The sequence below is a fragment of the Chiloscyllium plagiosum genome, chromosome 4, assembly GCF_004010195.1.
Source record: "Chiloscyllium plagiosum isolate BGI_BamShark_2017 chromosome 4, ASM401019v2, whole genome shotgun sequence".
NCBI lineage: Eukaryota > Metazoa > Chordata > Chondrichthyes > Orectolobiformes > Hemiscylliidae > Chiloscyllium > Chiloscyllium plagiosum.
The window spans coordinates 91,814,616-91,839,661 of NC_057713.1; the positions used below are offsets into that span (position 1 = coordinate 91,814,616).

The following is a 25,046-nucleotide window of genomic DNA, read 5'->3' on the forward strand; positions in this document are numbered from 1 at the left end:
CACCGCTGCCCGCTACCGGTAAGTAATTTTAAAACAAACTGTCTTACCTTTGCTGCTGCTCGCACTCAAAGTGACCGTTGGCGTTGAAGGGTGAGTATTTATACTCACTGCTTTTCTTCCCGGCTGCCCCTCTGGTCTTCGTCACTTCCCCCTGCTGCTCCCGCTCTTTCTGTGAAGAGAGAAAAAAACCACCGCTGCCCGCTACCGGTAAGTAATTTTAAAACAAACTGTCTTACCTTAGCTGCTGCTCGCACTCAAAGTGCTGTAATGTGACATGAACCCAAGGTCCCGGTTGAGGCCCTCCCTATGGGTACCGATCTTAGCTATCAGCCTCTGCTCAGCCACTTTCCTCTGCTGCCTGTCCCGAAGTCCACCTTGGAGGATGGTCACCCGAAGGTCCGAGGCTGAATGTCCTGGACCACTGAAGTGTTCCCCAACTGGGAGGGAACCCTCCTGTCTGTTGAATGTCAGTAGTCAAAATGAATGGGACCACACTGCATCCATGCTACAGCAGACTCCATAGGAGTCAGCCAGGGAATTGAAACTTCTGTTGAGCAATTCCTTTGAATCAGGAACACTCTGAATTTTCCAACTGGAAGGGGTATTTTCAAAGGTTCTAATTCAGATAAAAAGTGTAACAGTCTCCCAGGAAAATTTGTAGAAGTAAAGCACTATTTTAAATACTGGTTAAATATTACAATGAATCCTCAAATTAACAGCAGATAGGGTTGGAAGCATGGAGGAGTAAAATGGGAAGTGTCTGCTATGCTGGGGCCAGTGGGAACAACGAGTCAAGATTTAGGAAAAATTATAGCATTATAGTCCTAAAGTGCAATGTAGGGGTGGTTTGTACCTGGCCAGAGTAGAGTGGCACATGTCTGTTAACACAAAATAATCGATAAGTGGAAAGTAGAATTAAAAGCAGGACTTAAAACAAAATAGCAGACAGAAACTAAGCAAAATTGCCTGCTCATACACAGTAAAATGTAATGATACCATTGAGTAAGCCACAGTAAAAACGACCCAACATGTTCCCATTTGAAACAGTTCTGATAAGGAGACCTAAGGTCCGATAAATGCTTAACTCCAGCCACATTAAATGAAAGAATAATTGTCCCAGTAAATGAAAGAACACCCAAGTGCAAGATGCAGCCTATTAACTCCCTAATAGTCTACCAGAACAACAGTTAAAGTTACTTTTTAGTGAATAATTGTTTCTTTGAAATTAATTACTCTGCAATATAGTTACATCTAACCGAAACATTTATGCCTATTTGTGAAAGTTAATAAGCTTTAGAAAATGTCTTCACTCTGCCCTGAACAAAATAGATTGTTCACAGCCCATTAATCACAAAGTACTAAGAGTAGAAATGGCTGTATCTAACTTTAAATGTTATAACAAGCTTCATAACAAAAATAAATATTACAAATCTTATAACAATTAGTTAAAAAAATTAACTCTCATTTGTATTTTCACATATATAATTAGGACAGTGGGAAATATAAGGGGAGTAATTGAATGGAATACAGTGAATAATGCAGGATTCAAGCCATCCTTAGAGATAAACTGGCCTGAGGTAAGTCTGAGGGCCTGTGTCCATTAACTTTGCAATGTGAATGAATAGGATGCATAAAAAGATCCGAAGGACTAGAGATTATAGTGTCTGTTAAAAACCACGAGAACATGGGAACCTGGGACTGTCCATAGGGATGCCCATCATTGATAGGGTGAATGGATTAGGAGGAAAGGATTGTAACCATGTTGTATGTGATCATTGTAATACAGAAGTGTATAAAATACCGCTTTTCCTGTACAAGGTGGAATGGGCCATCGATCTCTCTTCTAGTTTGAGCTGGAGATTAAGAAAATAATTGTGTTTTCACATCAAAGCCAGATTCAGGAAAGATCCTTTGGCCCTCTCCCTGCACTAATCAGTTTCTGCTTGAAATAATGTCTTCCACTTGCCTGCCTACCTCCTGAGTTTTCATCCCCGGTCAGGGTTATGCTCCCACATCTGTACAGTCCACATATAGATTGATTTCAAGCTGTTGGCTGGCAGAATCCTTACAGGGCCCTACATGTTTCACTTACATTTACAGAATATAATCTGAGAATGTTTTTTTCAATACATGGAATAGAGAGCCAGCTTAGCCTGGCGGTTTAGCCACGTTCTATTAAACGGCGCGTATAGCACTGGAAATTTAAATGAACATTCAATAAAAAGAATGAAGCAAGCACAAAATATTTCGGAGAAAACAATAAAGGAGTGTCCCTAACTCCCTGTAACCATGAGTGTTTGGCAACCATTAGTCATACAAGTGCTTTTACCTCTAACTATGCTAATATCAATAAATAATGATGTATGGATGAATAAGGTGAAACCAATGTCGTGAAATATTTACAAGTAAAATTTACATTTGAAGAACACCTATGCCATTTTTGTGCTCTTCATAGATATTTTGTTAATGGTGATGGAATTGGGCAGGAAAATTGTGGCAGTCATGGACAGTCTCCCCGATTTATCCAGGAGGCTTTTTCATAGTCCACCCGTACTTGCCGTATTGTCAGCAGATTTCACCCCTGAACAGCAATCTCACCTTGTGATTATATGCCACCTGTATATGTAGCCAACACATGTAACTTTGATTGTAGTCACATAGGAAATGTCAAACAGCAAGAGAGTGGAACTGGGACCAAATATTTGTTCTGCCATCAGGAATGGCATACCACAGTTCAAATTCTGCCCTTCTTATCTGACATCCGGTTCTTGATAAATTGCAAATTCTTAGTTAAGCATTTGAAAAGTCAAAAGGCATCGACTTTGGTTCCTTCCACAACTCATGCTGTTAATAGAGTCATACATCATGGAAACAGACCCTTTGGTCGAACTCGTCCATGCCAACCAAATTTGCCAATCAAAACTAGTCCCACTTGCCTGCATTTGGCCCATATCCCTCTACACCTTTCTATTCATGTGCCTATCCAAATATCTTTTAAATGTTGTAACTGTACCTGCATCTACTACTTCATCTGGTTCATTCCACATATGAACCACCCTCTGAACAAGTTGCCTCTCTGGTTCCTTTTAAATCTTTCTCCTCTCTCCTTAAAAATATGCCCCCTAATTTTGAACTCCCCTGGCCTATGGAAAAGACCTTTGCTAATCACCTTATCCATACCCATACATAGAAGTTAACAAAGTGGTAAATGGAAATGTGGGCCCATTAAGTTAGATGTGGGTGAGAGTATAATTGAGGAAATCATAAGCTTGTGAAATAAGTGCTTTGGATCCATTTTCACAGTAGCGAAGGAGGATAAAATACTCATAGAAGGTAATCTACATATGAAATAGAAGAACTTTGATTTAATTTAAGTAAAATATACTGGTTGAAAAAGTAATTGTGCTTTAATTTGACAAAACTCCACAAACTGCAGGAAATAGCAAATGTGTTAGTCATAATGTTTTCCCCTCTAGATTCAGGAATTTGTGCCTGTGGATTAGAAAATTACAGATAACATTATTATTGAATGAAGAAGAAACCAAGTAACTATAAGCTGTCAGTATAACATTGCTTCTAGTGCTACCCACAACTAATGTTTACAAATGAATGACTGAGCACTTGGACAGGAGTGGGGTCGGGGTGAGTAATAGGTCCAGCCTGGCTAACCCAGTTGATTTTGTTTGAGAAATGGCAAATGGAAAAGTGCCTATGGATGTTTCTAAATATTTAATAAGATTTCAAATGAGACTTTTAACATTAATGAAAGTGCACCCAATTGGAGTGCACTAAAAAAGTGTTCAAGGCCTCTCCTGGGACTTCAGCTTTTCACCATATTCATGTCCGGATCAAAGGATGAGAGACGTGTATATCTGAGTGTGAAGATGACACTGAAGTTTGTAATTTGGTTTAAACAGGAGGTTGGAAAACAACACAAATTGAGTGGACAAATCAGTTGTAGTCATAGTACAGTGAGCGAGGTCTGAGAAAGATAAATCAAAATATTTTCTTAAGCAGAACTCCCCAAGAATAGAGGAGCACAAAAATTTGGGTGTCGCCAAAAGGTGCCTCAAGTGAGTTGGGGAAAATAGACCACGAGGGAAGTGAGTGGATGAGATATTGCAGACATTTGAGCAGATATTTCACTATCAGCAAAAAAAAAATTCTGATCAAAAAAGGACCTTCTGAGAAGGATGAAGCACTCATGGTTAATAAATGTAATTGAAGAGACTATCCTACAATAATCTAAAGCATCCGAAGTGGGAAATTTGGGGCAGAATTTATTGAGGAGAAAGTGAGGTCTGCAGATGCTGGAGATCAGAGCTGAAAATGTGTTGCTGGAAAAGCGCAGCAGGTCAGGCAGCATCCAGGGAACAGGAGAATCCACGTTTCGGGCATAAGCCCTTCTTCAGGAATGAGGAAAGTTTGTCCAGCAGGCTAAGATAAAAGGTAGGGAGGAGGGACTTGGGGGAGGGGCGTCAGAAATGTGATAGGTGGAAAGAGGTCAAGGTGAGGGTGATAGGCCAGACGGGGGTGGGGGCGGAGAGGTCGGGAAGAAGATTGCAGGTTAGGAAGGCGGTGCTGAATTCGATGGATTTGACTGAGACAAGGTGGGAGGAGGGGAAATGAAATTTTCAGCTCTGATCTCCAGCATCTGCAGACCTCACTTTCTCCTATTATGAGACCCAGCTATGTTTCTTGAGGGTTAGTAATCAAACTACGTGGTCCTGGTGCCATCTTTAAAAGGCAGCTTGAAGCCATTCAGTGACTGCAAGCATGGAACTGCCACTCAGCCTGAAGTAGTCTCCCTCAACTGCAGTCAGCATCCCTCCAGTAAAACATCAGCTTGCTCCGTGTTTCAGTGATGCTTTATTATAGGTGCTGCTGGAATGAGGAAGGGACAGAATGGAGGTCCTGCTTTTGGGGGAATGGCATGAGAAAGCCATGACATCAAACCCATCTTGCAAGGACAGAGATAGCAGCATGTGTCAGTACCAATGCCCCTCATAAACACACTCCACATGGTGCTGCAAGAAAATAAATGATCTCTTGATCTCCACAAGGATAATTGGCACTCTTTTCTCTCTGTTAGTTTATGCTCACAGAGCCATCACTCAGTTTAACTCTATCACTGTGCATGCAGCTCACATGCACATTGTTCACTCCAGGGCTCATTCCCACCTCATCCTCTCAAGATGCCTACCCACCCTCTGCTTTCTGCTGTCACACTGGGGATGGCCCATCATCTCACCATGGTTATACATGCTCACAAAAGGCTCCTGCACCCATTCCCATCACACTCAGTCTTTCTCTTTATCTCATTGCAGGAAAAAGTTTGCTCGCAATCGTGGGAAGAGGGCCAAAACCTGTGGAAGGACATAAAGATCTTCACCTACGCTGAGGAGAGGACAATCGAGCTGGGCAGGGAAGACCAGGATCACTCCTGTAGGGATGGGGAGGGAGAATTAGCCGAGGAACACGGTAGGCAACGTTGTGGACTACACTTTCTCGGATGAGCGCTGCTGAGACATTTGCCTGCACAGGCTATTGTGCAACTTCGCCAACTAATTCCTCCTGCAGACACTAGGACACCCAGGAACTATCCTAGAAAACTATCCTGAGCCACTTTGGCATCCCCACCAGCACCTCTGGGAACCCTCAGGGGAAGCACTGGTAAGGCATTCACCACCAGCTCAGACACTGCCACCTCCCAGTGGGTACTCTTGCCACATTGGATTTGGAGACATAGTCTGGCGAGTCCATTACTGTCAAGTGACCACAGCCAGTGGAACAAGAAACCCCTGAGGTCTCTGACACGCTCAGACTTGCTGGAGATCAAGTCTATACTGTGTCCCATGGTAAAAGATGTGACTCTGACCTCAGCCATAAGTGAAACATCCAATCTGCAGCGAAGTCATGAGAACAGCAGGCAAATATGCCAGAAGCCCTCAGTAGGCTGTAGCTAAAGATTCAGCACGTGAGACTGTGGATGCCTTTATATGGCAAGGGTGGAGGTTACCGTGGAGATCAAAATCCAGCAGAACTCTCAGCTGCCAGACATGTGGTCAGACAAATACATCATTGCTCAGCACCCATGGTAAGACAAAAGGTGTCAAAGAGAGTACCCGATGCTCACAGGAAGAGGTGATAGGTCCCTCAACAACATCTTTTGGGTGACACGGTGGCTCAGTGGTTGGCACTGCTGCCTCACACTGCCAGGGACCTAGGTTTGATTCCCATCTTGGGCGACTGTCTGTGTGGAGTTTGCACATTCTCCCCATGCCTGCATGTGTTTCCTCCAGGTGCTCCGGTTTCCTCTCACAATCCAAAGATGTGCAGGTCAGGTGAATTGGCCATGCTAAATTGCCCACAGTGTTAGGTGCTTTCTTCAGGGGCAAATATAGGGGAATGGGTCTGGATAGTTACTCTTCAGAGAGTTGGTGTGAACTTGTTGGGCTGAAGGGCCTGTTTCCATACTGTAGGGAATCTAATCTAATCTTTACCAGGCACTTCAGAAATGGCTGCCCCTCCACCTCTTCTCTCAGAGAGAAACTCCAGCTAGAAAAACCCAGGAATTCATGGAAATAAATGTACTTGTAGACTGGAGCTTCATTTTGAAGGGTACAAGTTGGAGCAGTATGTCTCATTCACCAGTTTTACTGGCTTTCTCTACTTCCAACAGTGGAGGGCTGGGAGAGTACACCTTCATCTCTACAGGATAGTCTCAGCTGGATGGAGCCGGTACCCTGAGCATAGCTTCCAAAGACTTCAATGTCACAGGAGTGTACCAATCAGCAGATTCCCTCCAGCCCACCCACCAGTGGCTGGTGGGACCACACTTAGATGTAAGGAGGAGAGGAAAGTTCGTACTGGCACTGGCCCTCAATAATTGTACATAATCTACACTTCTGTAAACATGCATTCACTTTCACTATATTTTACTATGCCAGTAGGAACTTAGAAAGTTCTTGGAAGCATCTTGTCCCAGCAAAAGGATATGTGACTTCCCACTGTTAGAACCTCTCCCATAACCAGCGAAGTGGGAGATGAGTGACTATCTCAGCCATCAGGGAATCCCAGCCCTGTGTGGTAGGGACTGTAGATTCTCTTCGGGACACTGATGTTAGTGATAATGTCTCAGGGGGAATTCAGGGTAAGAAATGTCTAGTTGGTGGACACTGTGCTTCCACCTTATTGGAGTGATGGCAGAATTTTTCATGTGTTTGCAGGTCCAAGAAGCAATGCCCTGCCTCATGTCTGTGGTTTCGTAAGGCCATTCTAGAAAGTCAAATGGTGTGAGTTGGGCTATGGCTACATTGTCAATGTCTCATGATGGGGGAGTTGAATGGAAGGAACAGATCCAAACTTGGTAGCTCACAGGATGCTCAGGCATTGCAAGTGCACACTGAAGGCACACATTACACTCTGTAGCATAGATATCACCCTCACCTTGACCTCTTTCCACCTATCACATTTCCGACGCCCCTCCCCCAAGTCCCTCCTCCCTACCTTTTATCTTAGCCTGCTGGACAAACTTTCCTCATTCCTGAAGAAGGGCTTATGCCCGAAACGTGGATTCTCCTGTTCCCTGGATGCTGCCTGACCTGCTGCGCTTTTCCAGCAACACATTTTCAGCGCAGAATTTATTGAGCATGGCAGAAGGCTGGACACTGGCATCCTGTCAACTTGATCTCTAGAACTTGAGGCATGAAGGCCCTAAATGCTGCACAGTGGGGAAGAATTTACTTCAGGACTTTCATCAATAGAGAGTAACTCCTGCCCCTTCAGGTCTGTCAGCCCCTCAGAGGATTCATGTCTCATGTACAAAGAACTGCACTGGGACTATTGGCTATGTTCTAGTAATATGCTTCAGGGTTCACTCGGAATTATCAGTGAATTCCTGGACACAGGTAATTGGTGGACACTGGAAGGGGATTTTTGGAGAAAGGTGTAGCATGACCTCAGCAGACTCCTTGTGGGTGCCTTGATCAGTCATTGAAAATGGAAGCCTCCCTACCTGCCCACCAGAGTTTGCTTGTCAGTGTCCTCACATGGTTAATCCTGCCTCCTGCGCATTGAATAACCAGTAGCGACAGTTGAAGCCCTTAAATACTAATCACATTAATTGCTCTTGAGGGCCTCAATTATCGATTGGGCAAGAAGGACATTGTTGAGCTTTCTCACACAGATTTCATCCAGGTGAAATGGCAGTGTCGCCTTGCTACACTCTCCTGCCCAGTTAAACAAGCTCTCCACTTCCAAAGCTGTCAGTTTTTTGTTTGGTTGGATAAGCATATCCTAAAAATGCACCATTTGTGTTCAATTGTACACCAAGCTGAACTGCCAAATTAACCAGTGTTTTCTGAACTACATTAGTCCTCAGTCTCTAAAAGGTGTCAAATTTTAAAATATTAATGGCTTTGTTCAAATCCCACTACATTTTCCCTTTGCTCTAACCTCCTCCAGCTGTAAAACCTTCCTTAAATTTTCCAAAACTGGCATCTCATGGATCCTTCAGCTTTGCACCATTATTCGTAGCGTTGACTTCAGGTGTTTATTCTAAATTTTTCTCTGCCTTTTCATCGTTCTATCTTTTTAGGAGAGCCTGTCCCATGATTCAAGATTTACGGCAGCTGTTTTAATACCACTTCCTTTGGCTGAGCATCAATTATTGCTAGATTGTGCTTCTGTGAATGATTTTGGTTCAATGTTAAAAATGCCATTAAACTGCAAGTTGTTGCCAAGGGTGCAAATTCAGTGCTGAGAGAATAGTTCATATGTAGAAGTTCGGTTAGAAGATAGATTTGTGCCTGGACTCCCTTTAGAAAAGCTAACAAAATTGTTAGCATGTTTGGTGATCTTCATATAGTCAGGAAGAGGACTGGAAGAAGAACTATGAGTAGGAAACATTTGCCACAGAAACAGAGATGGCAGCATTCAAGTAAACTGGAAAAATAAAGGGAGGTGCACATTTGAAATTTTGATGCTTGTATTTGTCTTTTAAAAATTGGCTTGTGGCAAATTTGTTTTTTGGTCATAAATTTAAAATAAATGAGTGTAACTGGTAAAATTCAAATAATTTGCTTAGATACTTTAATAATTTGTTTCTGTTTTTAGACTTTGACTTGCAGTACTTCTGGCTGTGGAGCAGATTTATTGATTACATACAGTGTGTCTTGGCTTTCACTGTTGTTGCTGCATACATAACCTACCTCCTTATTGATTCTTCACTCTTCGTGGAAACACTTGGCTTCTTCGCTGTCTTTACCGAGGCAATGCTTGGCACACCACAACTGTACCGCAACTACGAGAACAAATCAACAGAAGGAATGAGGTAAGAGGGCCCATATCACACTGTTATAGGATCTTGATAGAGAAAAAAAATAACTTGTATCCATCAAGTGCTCAGGCATTTTACTATTTCAAGTGCAGCCACTATAGGCTAAAGCAGCAGCCAATTTACAAGTAATGAATCTCAGTAAACAATACTGACAATTTTTTTTATTAGTTCTATCCATGTTGGGGACAGGACACCAAAGGATTCTCTGATCCTCTTGTACATCAAGCTCACCAACAGAGGAGATCTTAATTTATCATCATGTATGGAAATTGGCAGCTCTAAGAGTAGAACACTGTTGGAAGTATCAACCTAGATTATATAGTTCAAATCCTAAAGTAGATTTGAAGGCATGGTATTCACAAGCCAACAGAACAAAGCAAAATTAAAATTTTAGCTCATAAAAGAATTCAAAACAGTAAGTACAACCTTACAGTTAATGGGTCAATTGCTAATGCATCAATTGACCTATCAGATCCCAATGCTCGTCATAATCTTTCCTTTATTATGAGGATTATCTCCCTAACATCTGCATTCTGAAACCAATTTTAAGTACACAAGAAAAAAATTAAGGATGGTAAAAGGAGATTCAACCCACCAGAATCCACCCCCTACCCCCTTTATCAGAATGCTATTTCCTTGCCATTCTTTATATTTTATAAATTACTTCATGTGTTTCTTTCTACTGTTATGCTTTGCAAATTATTCCAAATAGGTATCGCTCTTTGATTTATTTTTGATGAGTTTTCATTTTTTTTACTCCACTGATTTATCTTAAAGTTCTATTTGTGTTGTTTATACTATTTCATAATTGATATGCTTCAATAATGTAACCTTTTAAGTTATTTCTTCTATATTATAAAGCTGGAATATCTCAATTTTTTATGATATATTTTCTGCATATTACATTCTGTGTGCTCTTTTCTGATGTGTGCGCATATGCGTAGAACACTGTTCTCACAACGCATTCATGAACAAATTTAGCAAATGTTTAAATTGTCTATGGTAGGAGGCATTGGAGTATCATTGGGTTGTAATTGGGTGAATTGACTCCGACGTGAATCAAGGCTGTGGTTCTATTTTGGGATTTTACATTCCTACTACTTTGGGTTCAGGGGTTGTCAATGACAACTTCATGAACAGATTTCATCTCTGTGAATCAGAGTATGCTTTTATCTGTCCAACAGTAAATTAGCAAGTTTGATAAAGCAAACTATGATTTTTGTTTTCACTGTATACTGGTTTATTGGAATATATGTTGCCACACCATAATCTGAGTGTATTTGTCAGTTTATAAACCTGATAAGCAACCTTACCACAATCTCCCAGCACCATCCCCGGCCCTGGTAATTCTTGCATCTACCAGACCGATTTATTTAATATTAAGTTACTAACAACAGTGCTTCATGTATGCTGCATATTTATCCCTTTTGCCATCCTTGAAATGTCACATTAAGACACAATAAAAGTGGTGCTTGGATTGAATGCTAACTGGAATTGAGTAAGACATTTGTGCCTCATTGTGAATCCGTTGACAATATACAGAAGCAGACTTTTTGAAAAAAACTGTATTTATAGCTGCTTTATTGGAATGCAAAAAATACTTGTGTACCAAGCCAAGACCTTGTGTGAGTCTTTCTCCCTATCTTTCTCTATTTGTCTTAAAGTTTCACTCTTGTGCTTGGTTTTGCTAGCATGCTCATACTGTTTCTCTCGGCTCTGCTTGTCTGCCCAGCCCTCACTTCTGGTGTGTTATTGAACTGCCACGGTGAGAAATTTAACACTAAAGTTTGAATTTCTTGTTGAGCTGGTGCAAAGTACCACTTAGAAATGGAAGACTGTAGATGATCGTCACAGATAGTATAGTCTTTAATGTCTTAATGCAGGATTCTCCCACCAGAGGGAATAGTTTCTCTGTATCTACCCAATCAAGCTGCTTTAACATGTTCAACACCTCAATTAAATGCCGCTGTCAACTTTCTACACTTAATGGAATACAAATCACATTTAGTAAGTTGTCCTCATAGTTTAATTCTTTTAAGCCCTGATATTCTGATGAATAAATTTCAAGGGCAATATACTTCTTAAGGCTCTGTATCCAAAACTGAACACAGTTCTCTGGATGGGGACTGATCAAAGGTCTGTGTAATTGAAGTATCACTTTACTTTTATTGCAATCTTGCAGGAAATTAAACCTAATATTCTTTTAGGTTTTTTCATCGCCTTTGTACCCTTGCATTAGTTTCCAGTTATTTCTGTACACTAGCACCTAAATTCCTTTGTTCCTTCATAGCCCCCTAGTATCACATCATTGAGAAAATATTCTCTTTGCTTTTCAGTATTATGCCTAGTGAATGAGGAAGAATGCCAAAAGGGAAGTAAGTGAAGTGCTAGAACTTACTTACTTTTGTTGTGTTTAGTTTATACATAAAGTCTTTGGAATTCATGACTGAACTAAGTTGAGTGAGTAATGAGAGACGTCATGAGTAAAAATAACTTGAGCAGATTCTAGTTCTGACATTTTCATTAATTGATCAGGACCAACACTGGATCCCCTTCAGGTTCACCAACTATCATGTCCAGAGCTGTTAACGTAAGGTAAGAAAGAAATTTACAGTCAAAAACAATGAGACAGAATGTAGCTGCCTTTTTCTAATGCTGAAAGGCATTGAAATATGTTTTTAAATCCAAATGATTTATTGAAAGGTCTGACTGAAGAGACCATCACAGTACTCTCAGTTGTCAAGTGAATTGGTTCTTCCAACCATAGTTATTGTTTCTTACTAAAAGAACTGGCATTGCATTTTAAAAAAAAGCCACAAACTTGTTCATTTGAATATTTAGCAATATATCCCCTTATTTTTCTCCTTTAAACTCACAAACATCACCTGATTTTGAGTTTACATTATTACATCTTAACCTTAGGTTCTTGCAGACAAATCCAGCATCACATGGTTCCACATGTAAACAGCCGTTGATTTTGGAGCCTCAACTGAAAAGTTTCAAATATTGCTGAGCTGACAACTATGCTTGGTCAGGAGAATGCAAGCAAGAGGTGTTTTCTTACCAGTTCACTAAAAGAATTCTTTACCAGCAAGTTACACAACTTGGAAACGAACACCACAACAGCAGCTATTTTAAGACCACTCCAAATCCTTGAAGATTCAAGAATGAAACCCAAACTTTGTCAACACTAAATTTTAAGTATACATTTAATATAAAACATATTTAAAATATAATTTGAGGATTAATAACCTAGTAAACATGGATTCAGAGGAGAATCAGAGAACCTGTCTCTGAGTCCCGTGGCACACTGCTAGTTATGAGTTGCCATCCTGAAAATGTTACTTTTAACCCGACCTCTGTCCTGTGTTAGTTAACAATCCTCTATCCATGCTAATATGTTATCTCCAATACCATGGACTCTTATAGCATTTACTTTGGGGGGAAAAAAGTCAAATCAGTTGAGGCTATAGGAATCTTTAAGACAAGGTACATCAAAGCATGGGGACAGGATATATATTATTGCCCTGGACTTGGGTATAGGGAGCATAATTTCAGACTTTGTAGATATGAGAAAGCTTGCAACATAGTGACGATAAAAAAAATGAAATTGGAGAAATTCAGCAAGTCTGGCAGCATTTGAGGAAAGGAAGCAGAGTTAGAGTTTCAGATTCAGTGACTTTTTTTTATTTAAAGGTATTTTTAGTTTTTTTGTTAAGTATTGTAGATAGTTCCTTCAGGAGGACTGAGACTAGTGATATGGGTAGAAAGAAGGCAGATTTAGCGTAGAGAAGTGTAAAAAAAAAGATCATGAAGGACATAAGGAAAAGAGACGTTATCAACCACGATGATGCCAACAATGAAGGACCTTGGTTATCTGGAGAGATCTTAAGTAGCTGGAATTGTTCTTATCAGCACAGACATGGTTAATAGATGATTGGGAGGTTTTCAGAATTGAGGGATTTTATAGGGTAAATTTACAAACATCAGAAAAAGAACCCAAGGGAGTTTGAGGTTTGTGTTACCTCACTGAGTTATAACCTGAAGGGGCAGACTGATTAGTTGTCATAGTTGGAGCATATTACAGCATGGACAAAGGCCTTTCGGCCCATCAACCCTGCAACAGTAATCAAGTATGTAATTACTGTAATTAAATGGAACCAATGTCGATGCTAACTTTCAAACGAGAATTGGTTAAACGTTTAAGAAAGAAGAAGCTTTGCTGGTAGTGGGAAAATGTTGGTGGATAAGGCTGTGTTTGATCTGATAGCCATTTGACAGTTACTGCACATGCACAAAGATAGCCATTGGATCAAATAAAAGATGCTTGGCTGGTTCCAATGAGACAACAGCTGTACAAGCCCACACTATTAATGGAGAACTCGAAGGAAAATAACTCATTATGATGTGCATAAGTTTCTTTAAAAGAATTTCAACTCCAAATGATATAACTTTACCAACTGATTTTTAAGATTAGAAAATTTTAAACAGCATGCTTTTTCTATACTTGTGCTTTCTTTGCGTCGGCAAAGCCTCTGACATTGTAGTGGGAAGAGGGGCAGGATTCTTCTGCTCCACAGTGGGACCCCAATATGTAAAGTAATTCTATCTGCTATATTTTGGAAGGGATCACAGTAGGTCAAAAGCACTCGTGGACATTCTGCCTCAGTATTTCAAGCTGTGCACTTTTGCCATGGAAGTTGTACATTTGTTCAATAGTTGACTGTCATGAGTCATTTACTGTTGTACTTTGGGTTCCAGTCAGTTGAAATGAAGACTATTGATTTTCTGCCTCATGTTAGTGGCACTTTCTATTTAAACAGAAGTTAACTGGAAAAATGTAATCCTCGAGTCTAACACTGGTCAGGTTTTGTGGTCAACAATAACTGAATAAGAACATAAGATGGAGCACAAGTAGACTATTCAGCTGAATGAATCAGCTCTGCCATTCATGGCTTATCTGATAGTTCTGAACTCAACTTTTCTGTCATTTCCTCATAATGCTTGATTCTTACTGATTTTAAAAGAAAACTCTTTCTCAGCATCGAATATGCTTAATGGCACAGCCTTGACAGTCCTCTGCATTGAAGGATTCCACAGATTCGCAACCCTCTAAGAGAAAAAGTTCCTCCTCATTTCTGTCAACTATTTTCTCCTCTCTGCTCCTAGACTTTAGTTTAGGAGCAATCTCCCTTATTCCAATAAGTACAAAAGCAATCTATTTGATCTTTCCTTATAAGACATCCCTCCATAGCCGGTATCAGCCTAGTGAACCTTTCTTGGTGTGCCTCCAATGCCAGTAAGTGGCCCAAACTATTCACAGTCTTCCAGATGTGAACTGACTAATGCCTTCTATAGTTTTAGCAAAATCTCCCACTTTTATACTCCATGTCCTTTGAAATAAAGGCCAACATTCCATTTGCCTCCCTTATTACCTGCTAATGTTTTGTGATTCATGGGTGAGGTGTCCATCCGGTAGCGCTATGCAGTCTTTCTCTATTTAAATAATATTCAGCTTTTTGATTTTTTTCTGCCAAAATCCATAACTTCACATTTTGCCCCATTCTATTCCATCTACCAAGTTTTTTTGTCTGCTCATTTAACATGCTGACATCCCTCTGCTGACTGTTTGTGTCATCCTCACCACTTGCCTTCCCATGTATTTTTGTATCATCCAAGAGTGTGGCAATAGTACAGTTACTTTTCTCATCCGAATCATTAAAATATGGATAGTAAATAATTATGGTCCCATCTCTGAGCCTCAAGGCACACCGCTAGTTACAAGTTGCCATCCTGAAAATGTTACTGTTATCCTAACCTCTGTCTTCTGTTAGTTAACAATCCTCTATCCATGCTATATGCTGTCTCCAATACCATGGACTGTTATTAAGTAGCCTAATGTGTAGTACATTATCAAATACCTTCTGAAGTACAAATATTATACACCCACTGTTTCCCTTTATTCTGCTTGTTACCTCTTCAAAGAATTCTAGGAAATTTGTCTGGCATGATTTCCCTTCATGAAACCATGCTTACTTTCTTGGATCATATATATTGCTAAATGTTCTGCTGCTACATCCTTTATAATACTCTAATGTTTTCCAAATAATAGATGTCAAGCTAACTGGCCTAAGTACCTTTTTTGTCTCCTCCCCTTTTTTAAAATAATATGGATGTTGCGTTGCCACTTTTCCTATTTTCTGTGACTTCTAGAATCTAAGGATTCCTGAAAGATTGTACCATTGTATCCACTATCTCTGTAGCAACTTTCTTTAATATCCTATGATACATCTCATTAAGACCAGAATACTTATTGGTTTTTAGCCCCATTAATTGCCCTAGCACTTTGCTCCAATAATAGTTATAGAGTCATAGAGATATACAGCACAGAAACAGACCCCTTGATCCAACTTATCCATGCTGACCAGATATCTGAAATAAATCTAGTCCCATTTGCAAGCATTTGGCCCACATCCCTCCAAACCCTTCCTATTCATATATTCATCCAGATGCCTTTTAAATGTTGTAATTATACCAGTCTCCTCCACCTTCTCGGGCAGCTCATTCCATGCACACACCACCCTTTTTGTAAAAAGGTTGCCCCTTGGGTCCCTTTTAAATCTTTCCCCTCTCAATCTAAACCTATGCCGTCTAGTTTTGGATTCCCCCACCCCAGGGAAAGGATCTTGTCTATTAACTCCATCCATGCCCCTCATGATTTTATATATCTCTATGAGCTCACCCCTCAGCCTCCAATGTTCCAGGGAGAATAGCCCCAGTCTATTCTGCTTCTCTCTTTTGCTCAAACCCTCCAACCCTGGCAACATTCTTGTAAATCTTTTCTGACCCCTTTCAGGTTTCACAACATCCTTCTGATAACGTGGCGACGAGAATTACACACAGTTTTCCAATAGTAGCCTAACCAATGTCCTGTATAGCTGCAACGTGACCTCGCAAATCCTATATACAATGAAGGCAAATATACCAAACGTTTTCTTCATTATCCTATCTACCTGTGACTCCACTTTCAAGGAACTGTGAACCTGCACTCCAAGGTTTCTTTGTTCAGTAACACTCCCCAGGACCTTACCATTAAGTCAAGATTAGAGTGTTGGAAAAACTCAGGCAGCGTCCGAGGAGTAGGAAAATCAACATTTCGGGCAAAAGCCTGATGGAGGGTCTTTGCCCAAAATGTCGATTATCCTGCTTCTCAGATGTTACTTGACCTGCTGTGCTTTTCCAGCACCACTCTAATCTTGACTCTAATCTGCAGCGTCTGCGATACAGACTTCCACCTTACCATTAAGTGTATAAGTCCTGCCCTGAATTGCCTATCCAAAATGCAACACCTCACATTTATCCAAATCTATCTACCACTCCTCAGCCCATCTGATCAAGATTATTGTGTTTATTTTCTCTCTTCCTTTTGCCCTCTGGGCACTTAATAATTTTGGAATGTTATAGTGTCACCTACTGTGAAGACTGAGGCAAAGTATTTATTTAGCTCCTCTGCCATTTCCTGGTTCGTCATTATTATTTCCCCAGCTTCATTCTCTAAGGTGTCTCTGCTCACTTTGACTTCTCTCTTTCTTACATTTAAAGCTCTTGATGCCCATCTTTATTGATTGCAAGCTTGATTGATTATGGGCGTCATTGTTCTTGAGGGAGGGGAGAAAAAAGATTGAGGAGACCTGTAGATCTCAAATTTCTTTGACAGTTTCAGTGATTTCACTAATAAAAGCAAAATATTGTGGTTGCTCTTAAATCTGAAACAAATGCAGAGAGTGCTGGAAAAATGTCAGCAGGTCAAGCAGCATCCATGGAGAGAGAAACAGAGTACCTGCTTTGAGTCAGGTTAAAAAAAGTGTGAATGTAGAAGAACTCATTTGTCGTCATCTTTCATTTCTGAAGGAGATTCATATTGGACTTGAAATATTGTTTCTTTCTTCACAGTTGCTACCAAATATGCTGAGTTTTTCCAGCATTGTGTTTGACTCAATGATTTAAGTTCCTATGGCAGAGGAAATGTGGTTAGTGTGAATGGGACAAGTTGTAAGAAGGCTGATAAACCAGTCATGGTGAAGAGTCCTCACAGACAGCAAAGCAGAAAGTTATAGACATAAAATATAAATTACAGTTAAGTCATTTTGTAAAAAATGAGATTGTGACTTACTGATTGAGGGGAAAAATTTAAATGGATACATTTTTTAAAAAACTTCAAATATAATGAATTAAAAATGTGCAACATTCATTTTTGTTTTGTTCTGCACTTGTAAAGTTCATTTTTGGGTCCAGAAAGATTCTGCAGTAGTAATTAACTTACCATGCCATTACCAGCTAAGTTACTTTGAATTGAACAAGACTTGAAGATTCATTGGTCTTCAGTGCAATTTGAGGAAGGATATAGACCACTGTTCATGTCTTAACCATTACCTTTGTGATAGTTTGCAATTTATTAGCAGTATAGAATCCTAGCCATTGTTCCTTTCTGTAGTGGTTTCTTGGAGGAGCAAGTGAGGTCTGCAGATGCTGGAGATCAGAGCTGAAAATGTGTTGCTGGAAAAGCGCAGCAGGTCAGGCAGCATCCAGGGAACAGGAGAATCGACATTTCGGGCATAAGCCAAGTAGTGATTTCTTGGGCAACCATTCGACCATATGGAGTGAACAACCTATCTCTTGTTTCTATGTACAGTGTAAATCCTTGCTGTATTTGTCCATGAGCTGAGTTACCAACCTTGTATTCTTTGAGCAAGACCTTGCATGATTTTGGGTCCACTGAATGAAGGTCCTACTGTCAGAAGACACAAGACCCACCTTATAATCTAATGAAAGGGGATACACCTTTGGTGGTGTAACAGGCTGGCTTTCAGTTTCCTGCAGTTGAAGTGTAGCCAATTGCCTTATGAATTATCGTCAACTGATCATTGCTGATCAGACGAAGAGGATGTTACCCACGTGCAATTAAATCCACACTTGTAAAGTTCTAGTAACAATGCAAATGGTAGGGAGAGAGAAATGATAATGTTACAGATCTTAATCCAGCAGTGTGAAGGTTTCTTGCGGTGAGTACTGTCTATTACAGTAATGTTACATATGGTGCTATGTTAGACATTTATTAGTTGATTTAAATTAGTTTTTTTTACTAATTTTGGAATCTTTCCTCCTCAATAAAGTATTACTATGGTGCTGATGTGGGCAAGTGGTGACACTTTCAAGACTGCTTACTTCATCCTGAACCAAGCTCCTTTCCAGTTTTGGATATGTGGATTGCTGCAAGTGTGTGTTGATATCACAATTCTCTTTCAAGCTTACTATTATGATCGTTACCCTCAAAAACCGTCTTCCCACACTGTTCCTTCCACGAGCACCAAGGCACTTTAACTATGGCTATATTCAACAAGTGCACCAAATGATGAATTCCTGGAAAGAAGATGAAGCCATGTTCTTGAACTATAGCCAATAACTTTAATCTTGGTTCACTGCAAGCTGGAAAGATTTCAAAGTCGCTTTCTGGTAAAGGGGTTTGAAACATTTGAACTTTTGGTGGAATGTTTATGGTAATTTATATATTTTTCTATTTGCATAACTCAGACCAATGTTTTTGGACACGTTTACATAAATGCCTTACATGTTACTGTTTCTAGACTGTTTGTTTCTCTTCCTAATGTTTATTCCTTTTTTTCAATGCCACCTGCTGTATCACTCTGATGTAGTTTTGTTTCATGGCAGTATTAAGAGTTTGAAGTTAAATTGTTGCAGTATATCCAAGGAGAATAATGTCTTCAAGAACCATTTCAAAAATTGCCAAAATTTCTAATGGAATTTACTTAACTTTGAAAAAGCTTTATTCCACACAAAGAAGGAGATGATGTAACACTCAGACTTGAGTGCTCACATAACTTGAGTTAATGTCATCACCATTCATTTAAAACAAATTCACAAAAGTTATATGTGAACCTGCAACAACTGAGTGGAGAAGGTTTGGGAATTGGGGAACGTAAATTTAATTTGACTTCTCGTTGCTCTAGTGATTATACACACTGGACCTCGGTGTTGTGTATTGTATTCAGATGGAGAAGAGTGGTGAGATCTAAACTTGCGAGGCTCCTGTTGACAACTGTGCTGAAACCAGATGCTTCTCCACAAGAAGAAAGCATCAGAGGCAGGAGGAATTGCCACAATCTCTTCAGAACAAGCAACTTCAGAGTAATATCAATACGAGTTTCAGAGCAGGTTATATCTGTTCAGTTTTGAATGTTACGAAGAGAAGGTTTTATTTTTAAATGACATAAGATTATCCTTAGCCAGAAAATAAATTATGGTCCATTGCAAAGTAAAGTGAGATCTGACTTTTAGTGCAAAAGTGCATGCTGAAAATACACAATGATGCTGACACTTTTTTACTTGTTCCTTCATGGTTTTTATTTTATTACTCAATAATTTAGTAAAATGATGTCTGCACCATTTTAAATCACAGGTTAAAGAGTTCACATTTTGCTCGTACAGCATTCCCGTCCCACTCCCAACCATTTGAATTAGTCTGATTGAAATTGCCCACGTTTAATTTACAGTTGTCATGCTTATATAATTAGCATTGTTTCAAGAAAAAATTTATACATTAGGTAACAAATTAAAAGACACAAATCTGATTTAATTCTTGCTCATCTGTGGATCACTGAGTGATGAGTTCCTACTTCCTTCAAGTCAATTGAGTCAGTAATAAAATGGGCATGCATTTAAAACAAACGCTCAAAAATTGCTTTGATACCCACAGCAACTACGCAGAGAGGACTGGGAGGCAGGGAAAGCCTGTTTAATTTGATTACGGTTGGTCTGTATGGGATGATGCTCATTGGAGCTGCATATTGTGTATTAAGATGAAGTAGAAGGGTTGTTACCAACCTGAATTTATTTTAATAGTCTGATCTATTAACTAGAATAAAATTCAGTGCTGTTAATCCAGATCACATTGAATTGCTTTCCTTTTGCCTTTAAAAGCAGTGTTTTTTATCTGTGTCCAGTAAATCCATCTCTAAACCTGCTTACGTTGTCAAACCCAAGTAAGTGACAAGTCCTTGCCCTATGTTTTGGACTATAACCAAGCTCCTTTAGTTTACTGGTTTTTACATATAAATTGTTGATGTGATGTGATGTGACTTCTGATCATTGTACAATTGTATTTATCTGAACCTTTTTTGTTTACATGTATATTGTTAAGTTGGCTGTTCATTTCACATTTGTAGACAGCCAGCAATCTGAAACTATATTTATCACACTGAAGTCAATGAAGCAGCATCATAACTAACTTACAGTGGCTGAGAGAAATTTAATTGAAACCTATAAGTAATAAGTTTAATATAGCTACAGTGGAATATTAAGCCAACCATTAGGTTGATGATGAGACTTTGGCTCCAAAGAAGTATACCTAGTGAGGTAAATAGATCTACCTAGTTTACAACTATAATTCTCCCTATTCGCTCAGGAGTTATTAGTTGATCGCTGTGAAATATTTTTGTCATTGAATGATAACTGTTTGACTGCAAATTTGATCTTTCTGATCCACAGCTGATTGCTATATTTTGCTTTGGGCCGAAGTGACCTTAAAGTTAAGTCTATGGTATTTAAATGTGAGCCATTATCTGATGTTTTTATATTCAGCAAAATATCTGTATAGGGAGTTGCTGAATGCTGATCTTTTTACTTTGATTATCAAGAAAGCTCAATTTTCTTAAATAGTTTCTAAGAATATACTATTCAAAGTCAAGAATTATGAATTATTACACAGTAGTTGACTGAAGTATAAAGCTCTAGGAATAAACTAGCTATCGCTTCCACTCTGGTGAGTAAGTCTGTCATTTGGTGATTTGGTCAAACCTTGTGTACCTTACTAATCCAAACCCTGCAACACATCTTCATTTTAAAACTGAATTGAGCCTATTCAAGTGTGTTTTGCACAGGCTGTGGGCCATTTATACTATGGCATTAGAAGGCAGCGATAAGTTATGTTACCTGCTGTGCTTAATTAGCAAGCAAAAATTAGAGAATCCCATTGTGCTGACTTATCAATCCATGGGTGTGTAATGTTTGGTTTTATAATGTTTGTATAATTTTGTTTTGTCCATTTGGTGTTCAGTAAATTGGCTTCAGAAGCATATGCTATGGGAATATATTGGTTACGTTGGAATTTCATACTTCACAGCTTGTCTTGCAACTTGTTGGCAGTGCTTTATTTCAAGGATTACTTGGAAATGTAGGAAATGTTTGTTTACAATTTTTTTTATTCAGATTTACATTTGTGAACGCTTATTTAAAAGTATTGAAGATTACTGTTAATTTGTATTCTTCTGTCAACTCTACCAAAAAAACTAAAAGACTCAATTGCCAAATGAAGGCAGGTGAGCGCACTTAACCAGCAAAAGGAATGTTCTACAATCCTATATCCAGCCTTCACTCAGAGTTTTAAGTATGCGCTGCCATTCAACATCATGGTTGGAGGCAAAATGAGAGAGTCAAAAGAAGTCGGCACAAGATTACATGTGTTAAATATGTAAAGACATACACTGGTCTGTCATGTACATCTGTATATTAAACTGAAACCTAAAGAAGAATAAACATTTGGAACTGTGCACAGTAGACTCTTTGTAATTTTTAAAAAATTTATGTCTTTGCTACTTAAATTATGGGCTGGAATAACAATTTCCTTCTGTTCAAATTAAGTATGTAAAGAGGTACAGCTGTAATTATGGGTGACTTTAGTCTACATAAAGATTGGACAAATCAAATCAATAAACAATGCCTGAGAGAAGGAATTCCTGGAGTGTGTGCAAGATGGTTTTTGGATCAATATGTTGAGGATCCAAATGGAGATAGGCCATCCAAGACTGGGTATTGTGTAATATGAAAAAAAATTGGCAATCTAGCTGTATGAGGCAACTTGGGAAGAGAGCCATAGTATGATAGAATTCCCCATTAAAATGGAAGTTGGCATCATTGATTTGGAGACTAGGGTCCTGAATGCAAACAAAAGAAACTTCAATGATATGAGGCGTGAGCTGGCTATGATAAATTGGGAAACATTGCTTCTCCACCATCTTCTCTTTAAGTAATGACAAACTGAGTCCATGGAGGAACTGCAACAATTGTTCAGTCTTGTCTGTCACAAAAGTAAAATGGGAGAAGTGGTCTGACAATGGCTAACATGAGATATTAGGAGATATTGGATTCAAAGAAGGGGCAAACAAGTTGAAAGCAAAAGTAACTAACCAAAGAATTGAGAACAATTTTGATTCAGCAAAGGAGGACAAAAGAATTGATTATGAAGGGGAAAATATGAGGGTGAGTTTGTAGGGAATATACAAGTTGATTGTAAAAGTTTATACCGGTATATGTAGAGAAAAAGATTAGTGAAGACAAATGTACATCAGAAATGGGAGAGGCAACAATAGGAAACAAACACATGGCATACTAATATTCATATTTTGGTTCTGTCTTCACAAAGAAGGACAAATAATGTCAAAAATGTTGGGCAACAAGATTTAACGAGAGAGCAATTGAAGGACATTAGTATCAGTAGGAAAATGGTGTTGGGAAAACTGGTGGGTTTAAAGGCAACTGATATTCTGGGAAGTGTTCCCAGAAATGGATGCTTTCCTCATCTTTCAATATTTCATACTATGGAGTAGTTCCTTTGGATTGAAAAGTAGATAATGTAATCCCACCATTTAAAAAAGGAAGTAGAGAGAAAAATCATAGGCTGATTGACCTTCTTCCACACTGTAGGAATTCTATGTCACCTCTCCGAAGTGTCGGTCTGGATGGGACGCTGTATCTCCTATAAGCTCGCATTTCCCATGATTAAACCACCTAGCCTGCACATCCCTGGACACTATGCGTGATTTAGCATAGCCAATCCACTTGCATACCTTTGAACTGTGGGAGGAAACCCACACAGACACAGGGTGAATGTGCAAACTCCATACAGACAGTCATCTGAAGGTGGAATCGAACCTGGCACTGGGGGGCAGCAATGCTAACCGATGAGCCACCATGCTGCTGTAAATGGAATTTTAAACCAGTTAACCTGACATTGGACGTAGGGAAGGTGCTGGAGTCCATTATAATGCAAAACAATTGGAAAATAGTGACAGAATTGTGCAGTCAACATGGATTTATGAGGTGGAAATCATGGTTGACAAATCTGCTTGGATTTTGATGTTGTAACTAGTAGATTCGATAGGGGGGAGTTGGATATGGTTTAATGGACTTTCAGAAGGCTTTCAGTAAAATTACATAGAAGAGATTAACATCTAAAATTAAAATGCATGGGACTGGGAGCAGTGTACTGATGTGAATAGAAAACTATTTGGCAGACACAAAACAGGAAATAAATATATCTTTTTCTGAGTGACAGTCAGTGGCTGGGGTATTACACAGTTCATTGCTTGGACCCCAGCTATTCACTGTAATAATCACAGTAATGACTTATGATGAGCGAACTGAATGTAATATCTCCAAATCTGCAGATACACAACCTGGTGTGAGGGTGAACTGTGAAAAGGATACAGAGATTTTTCAGTGTAATTTGATCAGTGAATGGGCGAATGCATGACAGATGAAATATTATATGGATAAATGTGAAGTTATCCACTACGGTAGCAAAAACAGGAAGGAAATTATGATCTAAATGGTGAAAGATTAGGAAAAGAGGGGGTGCAATGAGACCTAGATATCCTTATACACCAGGCATTGAAAGTAAGTCTTCAGTGTAGCAGGTGGTGAAGATGGTAAATAGTAAGTTGGCCTTCATAGTGAGAGGATTAGAATACAGGAGCAGGGGTGTCTTGCTTCATTTATATAGGGTCTTCGTAAGACTGCACCCAGAGTATTGTCTGCAGTTTTGGCTTCCTTATCGAAGGAAGGATGTTTTGGTTATTGAGGGAATGCAACAAAGGTTTACCAGACTGATTCCTGGAATGGCAAGCCTGAGGTATGAAGAGCAATTGGATTGGTTTTGACTATATTCACTGGAGTTTAGGGTGAATCTCATGGAAACCTATAAAACTCTAACAAGAACTAGAAAGGGTAAGAAAGACGTTCTTGATGACTGGTGAGTCCAAACAATGGGTCACAGTCTAAGAATACAGGGTAGGCCATTGAGGACTGGGATGAGAAATTGCTTCACCTAGAGAGTTGCGAGCCTGTGGAATTCTATGCCATGAAAATGGTTGAGACCAAATCATCAAATGTTTTTAAGAAGGAGTTTCATCCAGCTCTTTGGGCTACAGGGGTCAAGGTTATGGAAAGAAAGGAACAGATACTGAATTGGATGTTCAGCCATCATATTGAATGGTAGAGTGGGTTGGAAGGGCCGAATGTCCCACTTTTGTCATTTTCTATCTCAATGTGAAGAATGGTCTGTGGTGAGAATTGCCACAAAAAGCTAATGATCTTGGGTGTGGTGCAAATTTTCTAGTTTGTTACATTGAGTCTAAGCATATAAAAGTTGAAGTGTTTGTGAATTTAATTGACTTCCATTGATTGCAGTGTGAGGATCCTCCAAAGTGTAGAATCCCTAACAACAACTTTGGGATTTGTGTGCTGTTCTGCATGTGCAACTCCAGATGTTGCTAACAGTTCAGTGAAGTGATGACAAAGAGCACTTTGCTGTCATCATCACAAAATCATGGTATTTGACCACATTGGTTCC

General features: G+C 39.4%; 1 protein-coding gene across 7 annotated transcripts in view; it reads left to right on the plus strand.

Annotated features, from left to right (window-relative positions):
- LOC122549201 (solute carrier family 66 member 2) overlaps nt 1-21,970 on the plus strand; it is a 47,247-nt gene extending 25,277 nt beyond the window's left edge. For 4 of the 7 annotated variants that reach the window (XM_043688607.1, XM_043688605.1, XM_043688606.1 and 1 more), the window contains 3 exons: nt 9,118-9,334; nt 11,876-11,935; nt 18,514-19,456. In XM_043688607.1, the coding sequence (XP_043544542.1) occupies nt 9,118-9,334; nt 11,876-11,935; nt 18,514-18,721 (485 nt within the window). In that variant the 3' untranslated portion in view covers nt 18,722-19,456. Of the gene's footprint in view, nt 1-9,117; nt 9,335-11,875; nt 11,936-18,513 lie in introns of all 7 variants that reach the window. The other 3 variants (XM_043688610.1, XM_043688611.1, XM_043688608.1) reach the window with 2 other exon arrangements.
- The last annotated feature ends 3,076 nt before the right edge of the window (nt 21,971-25,046 follow it).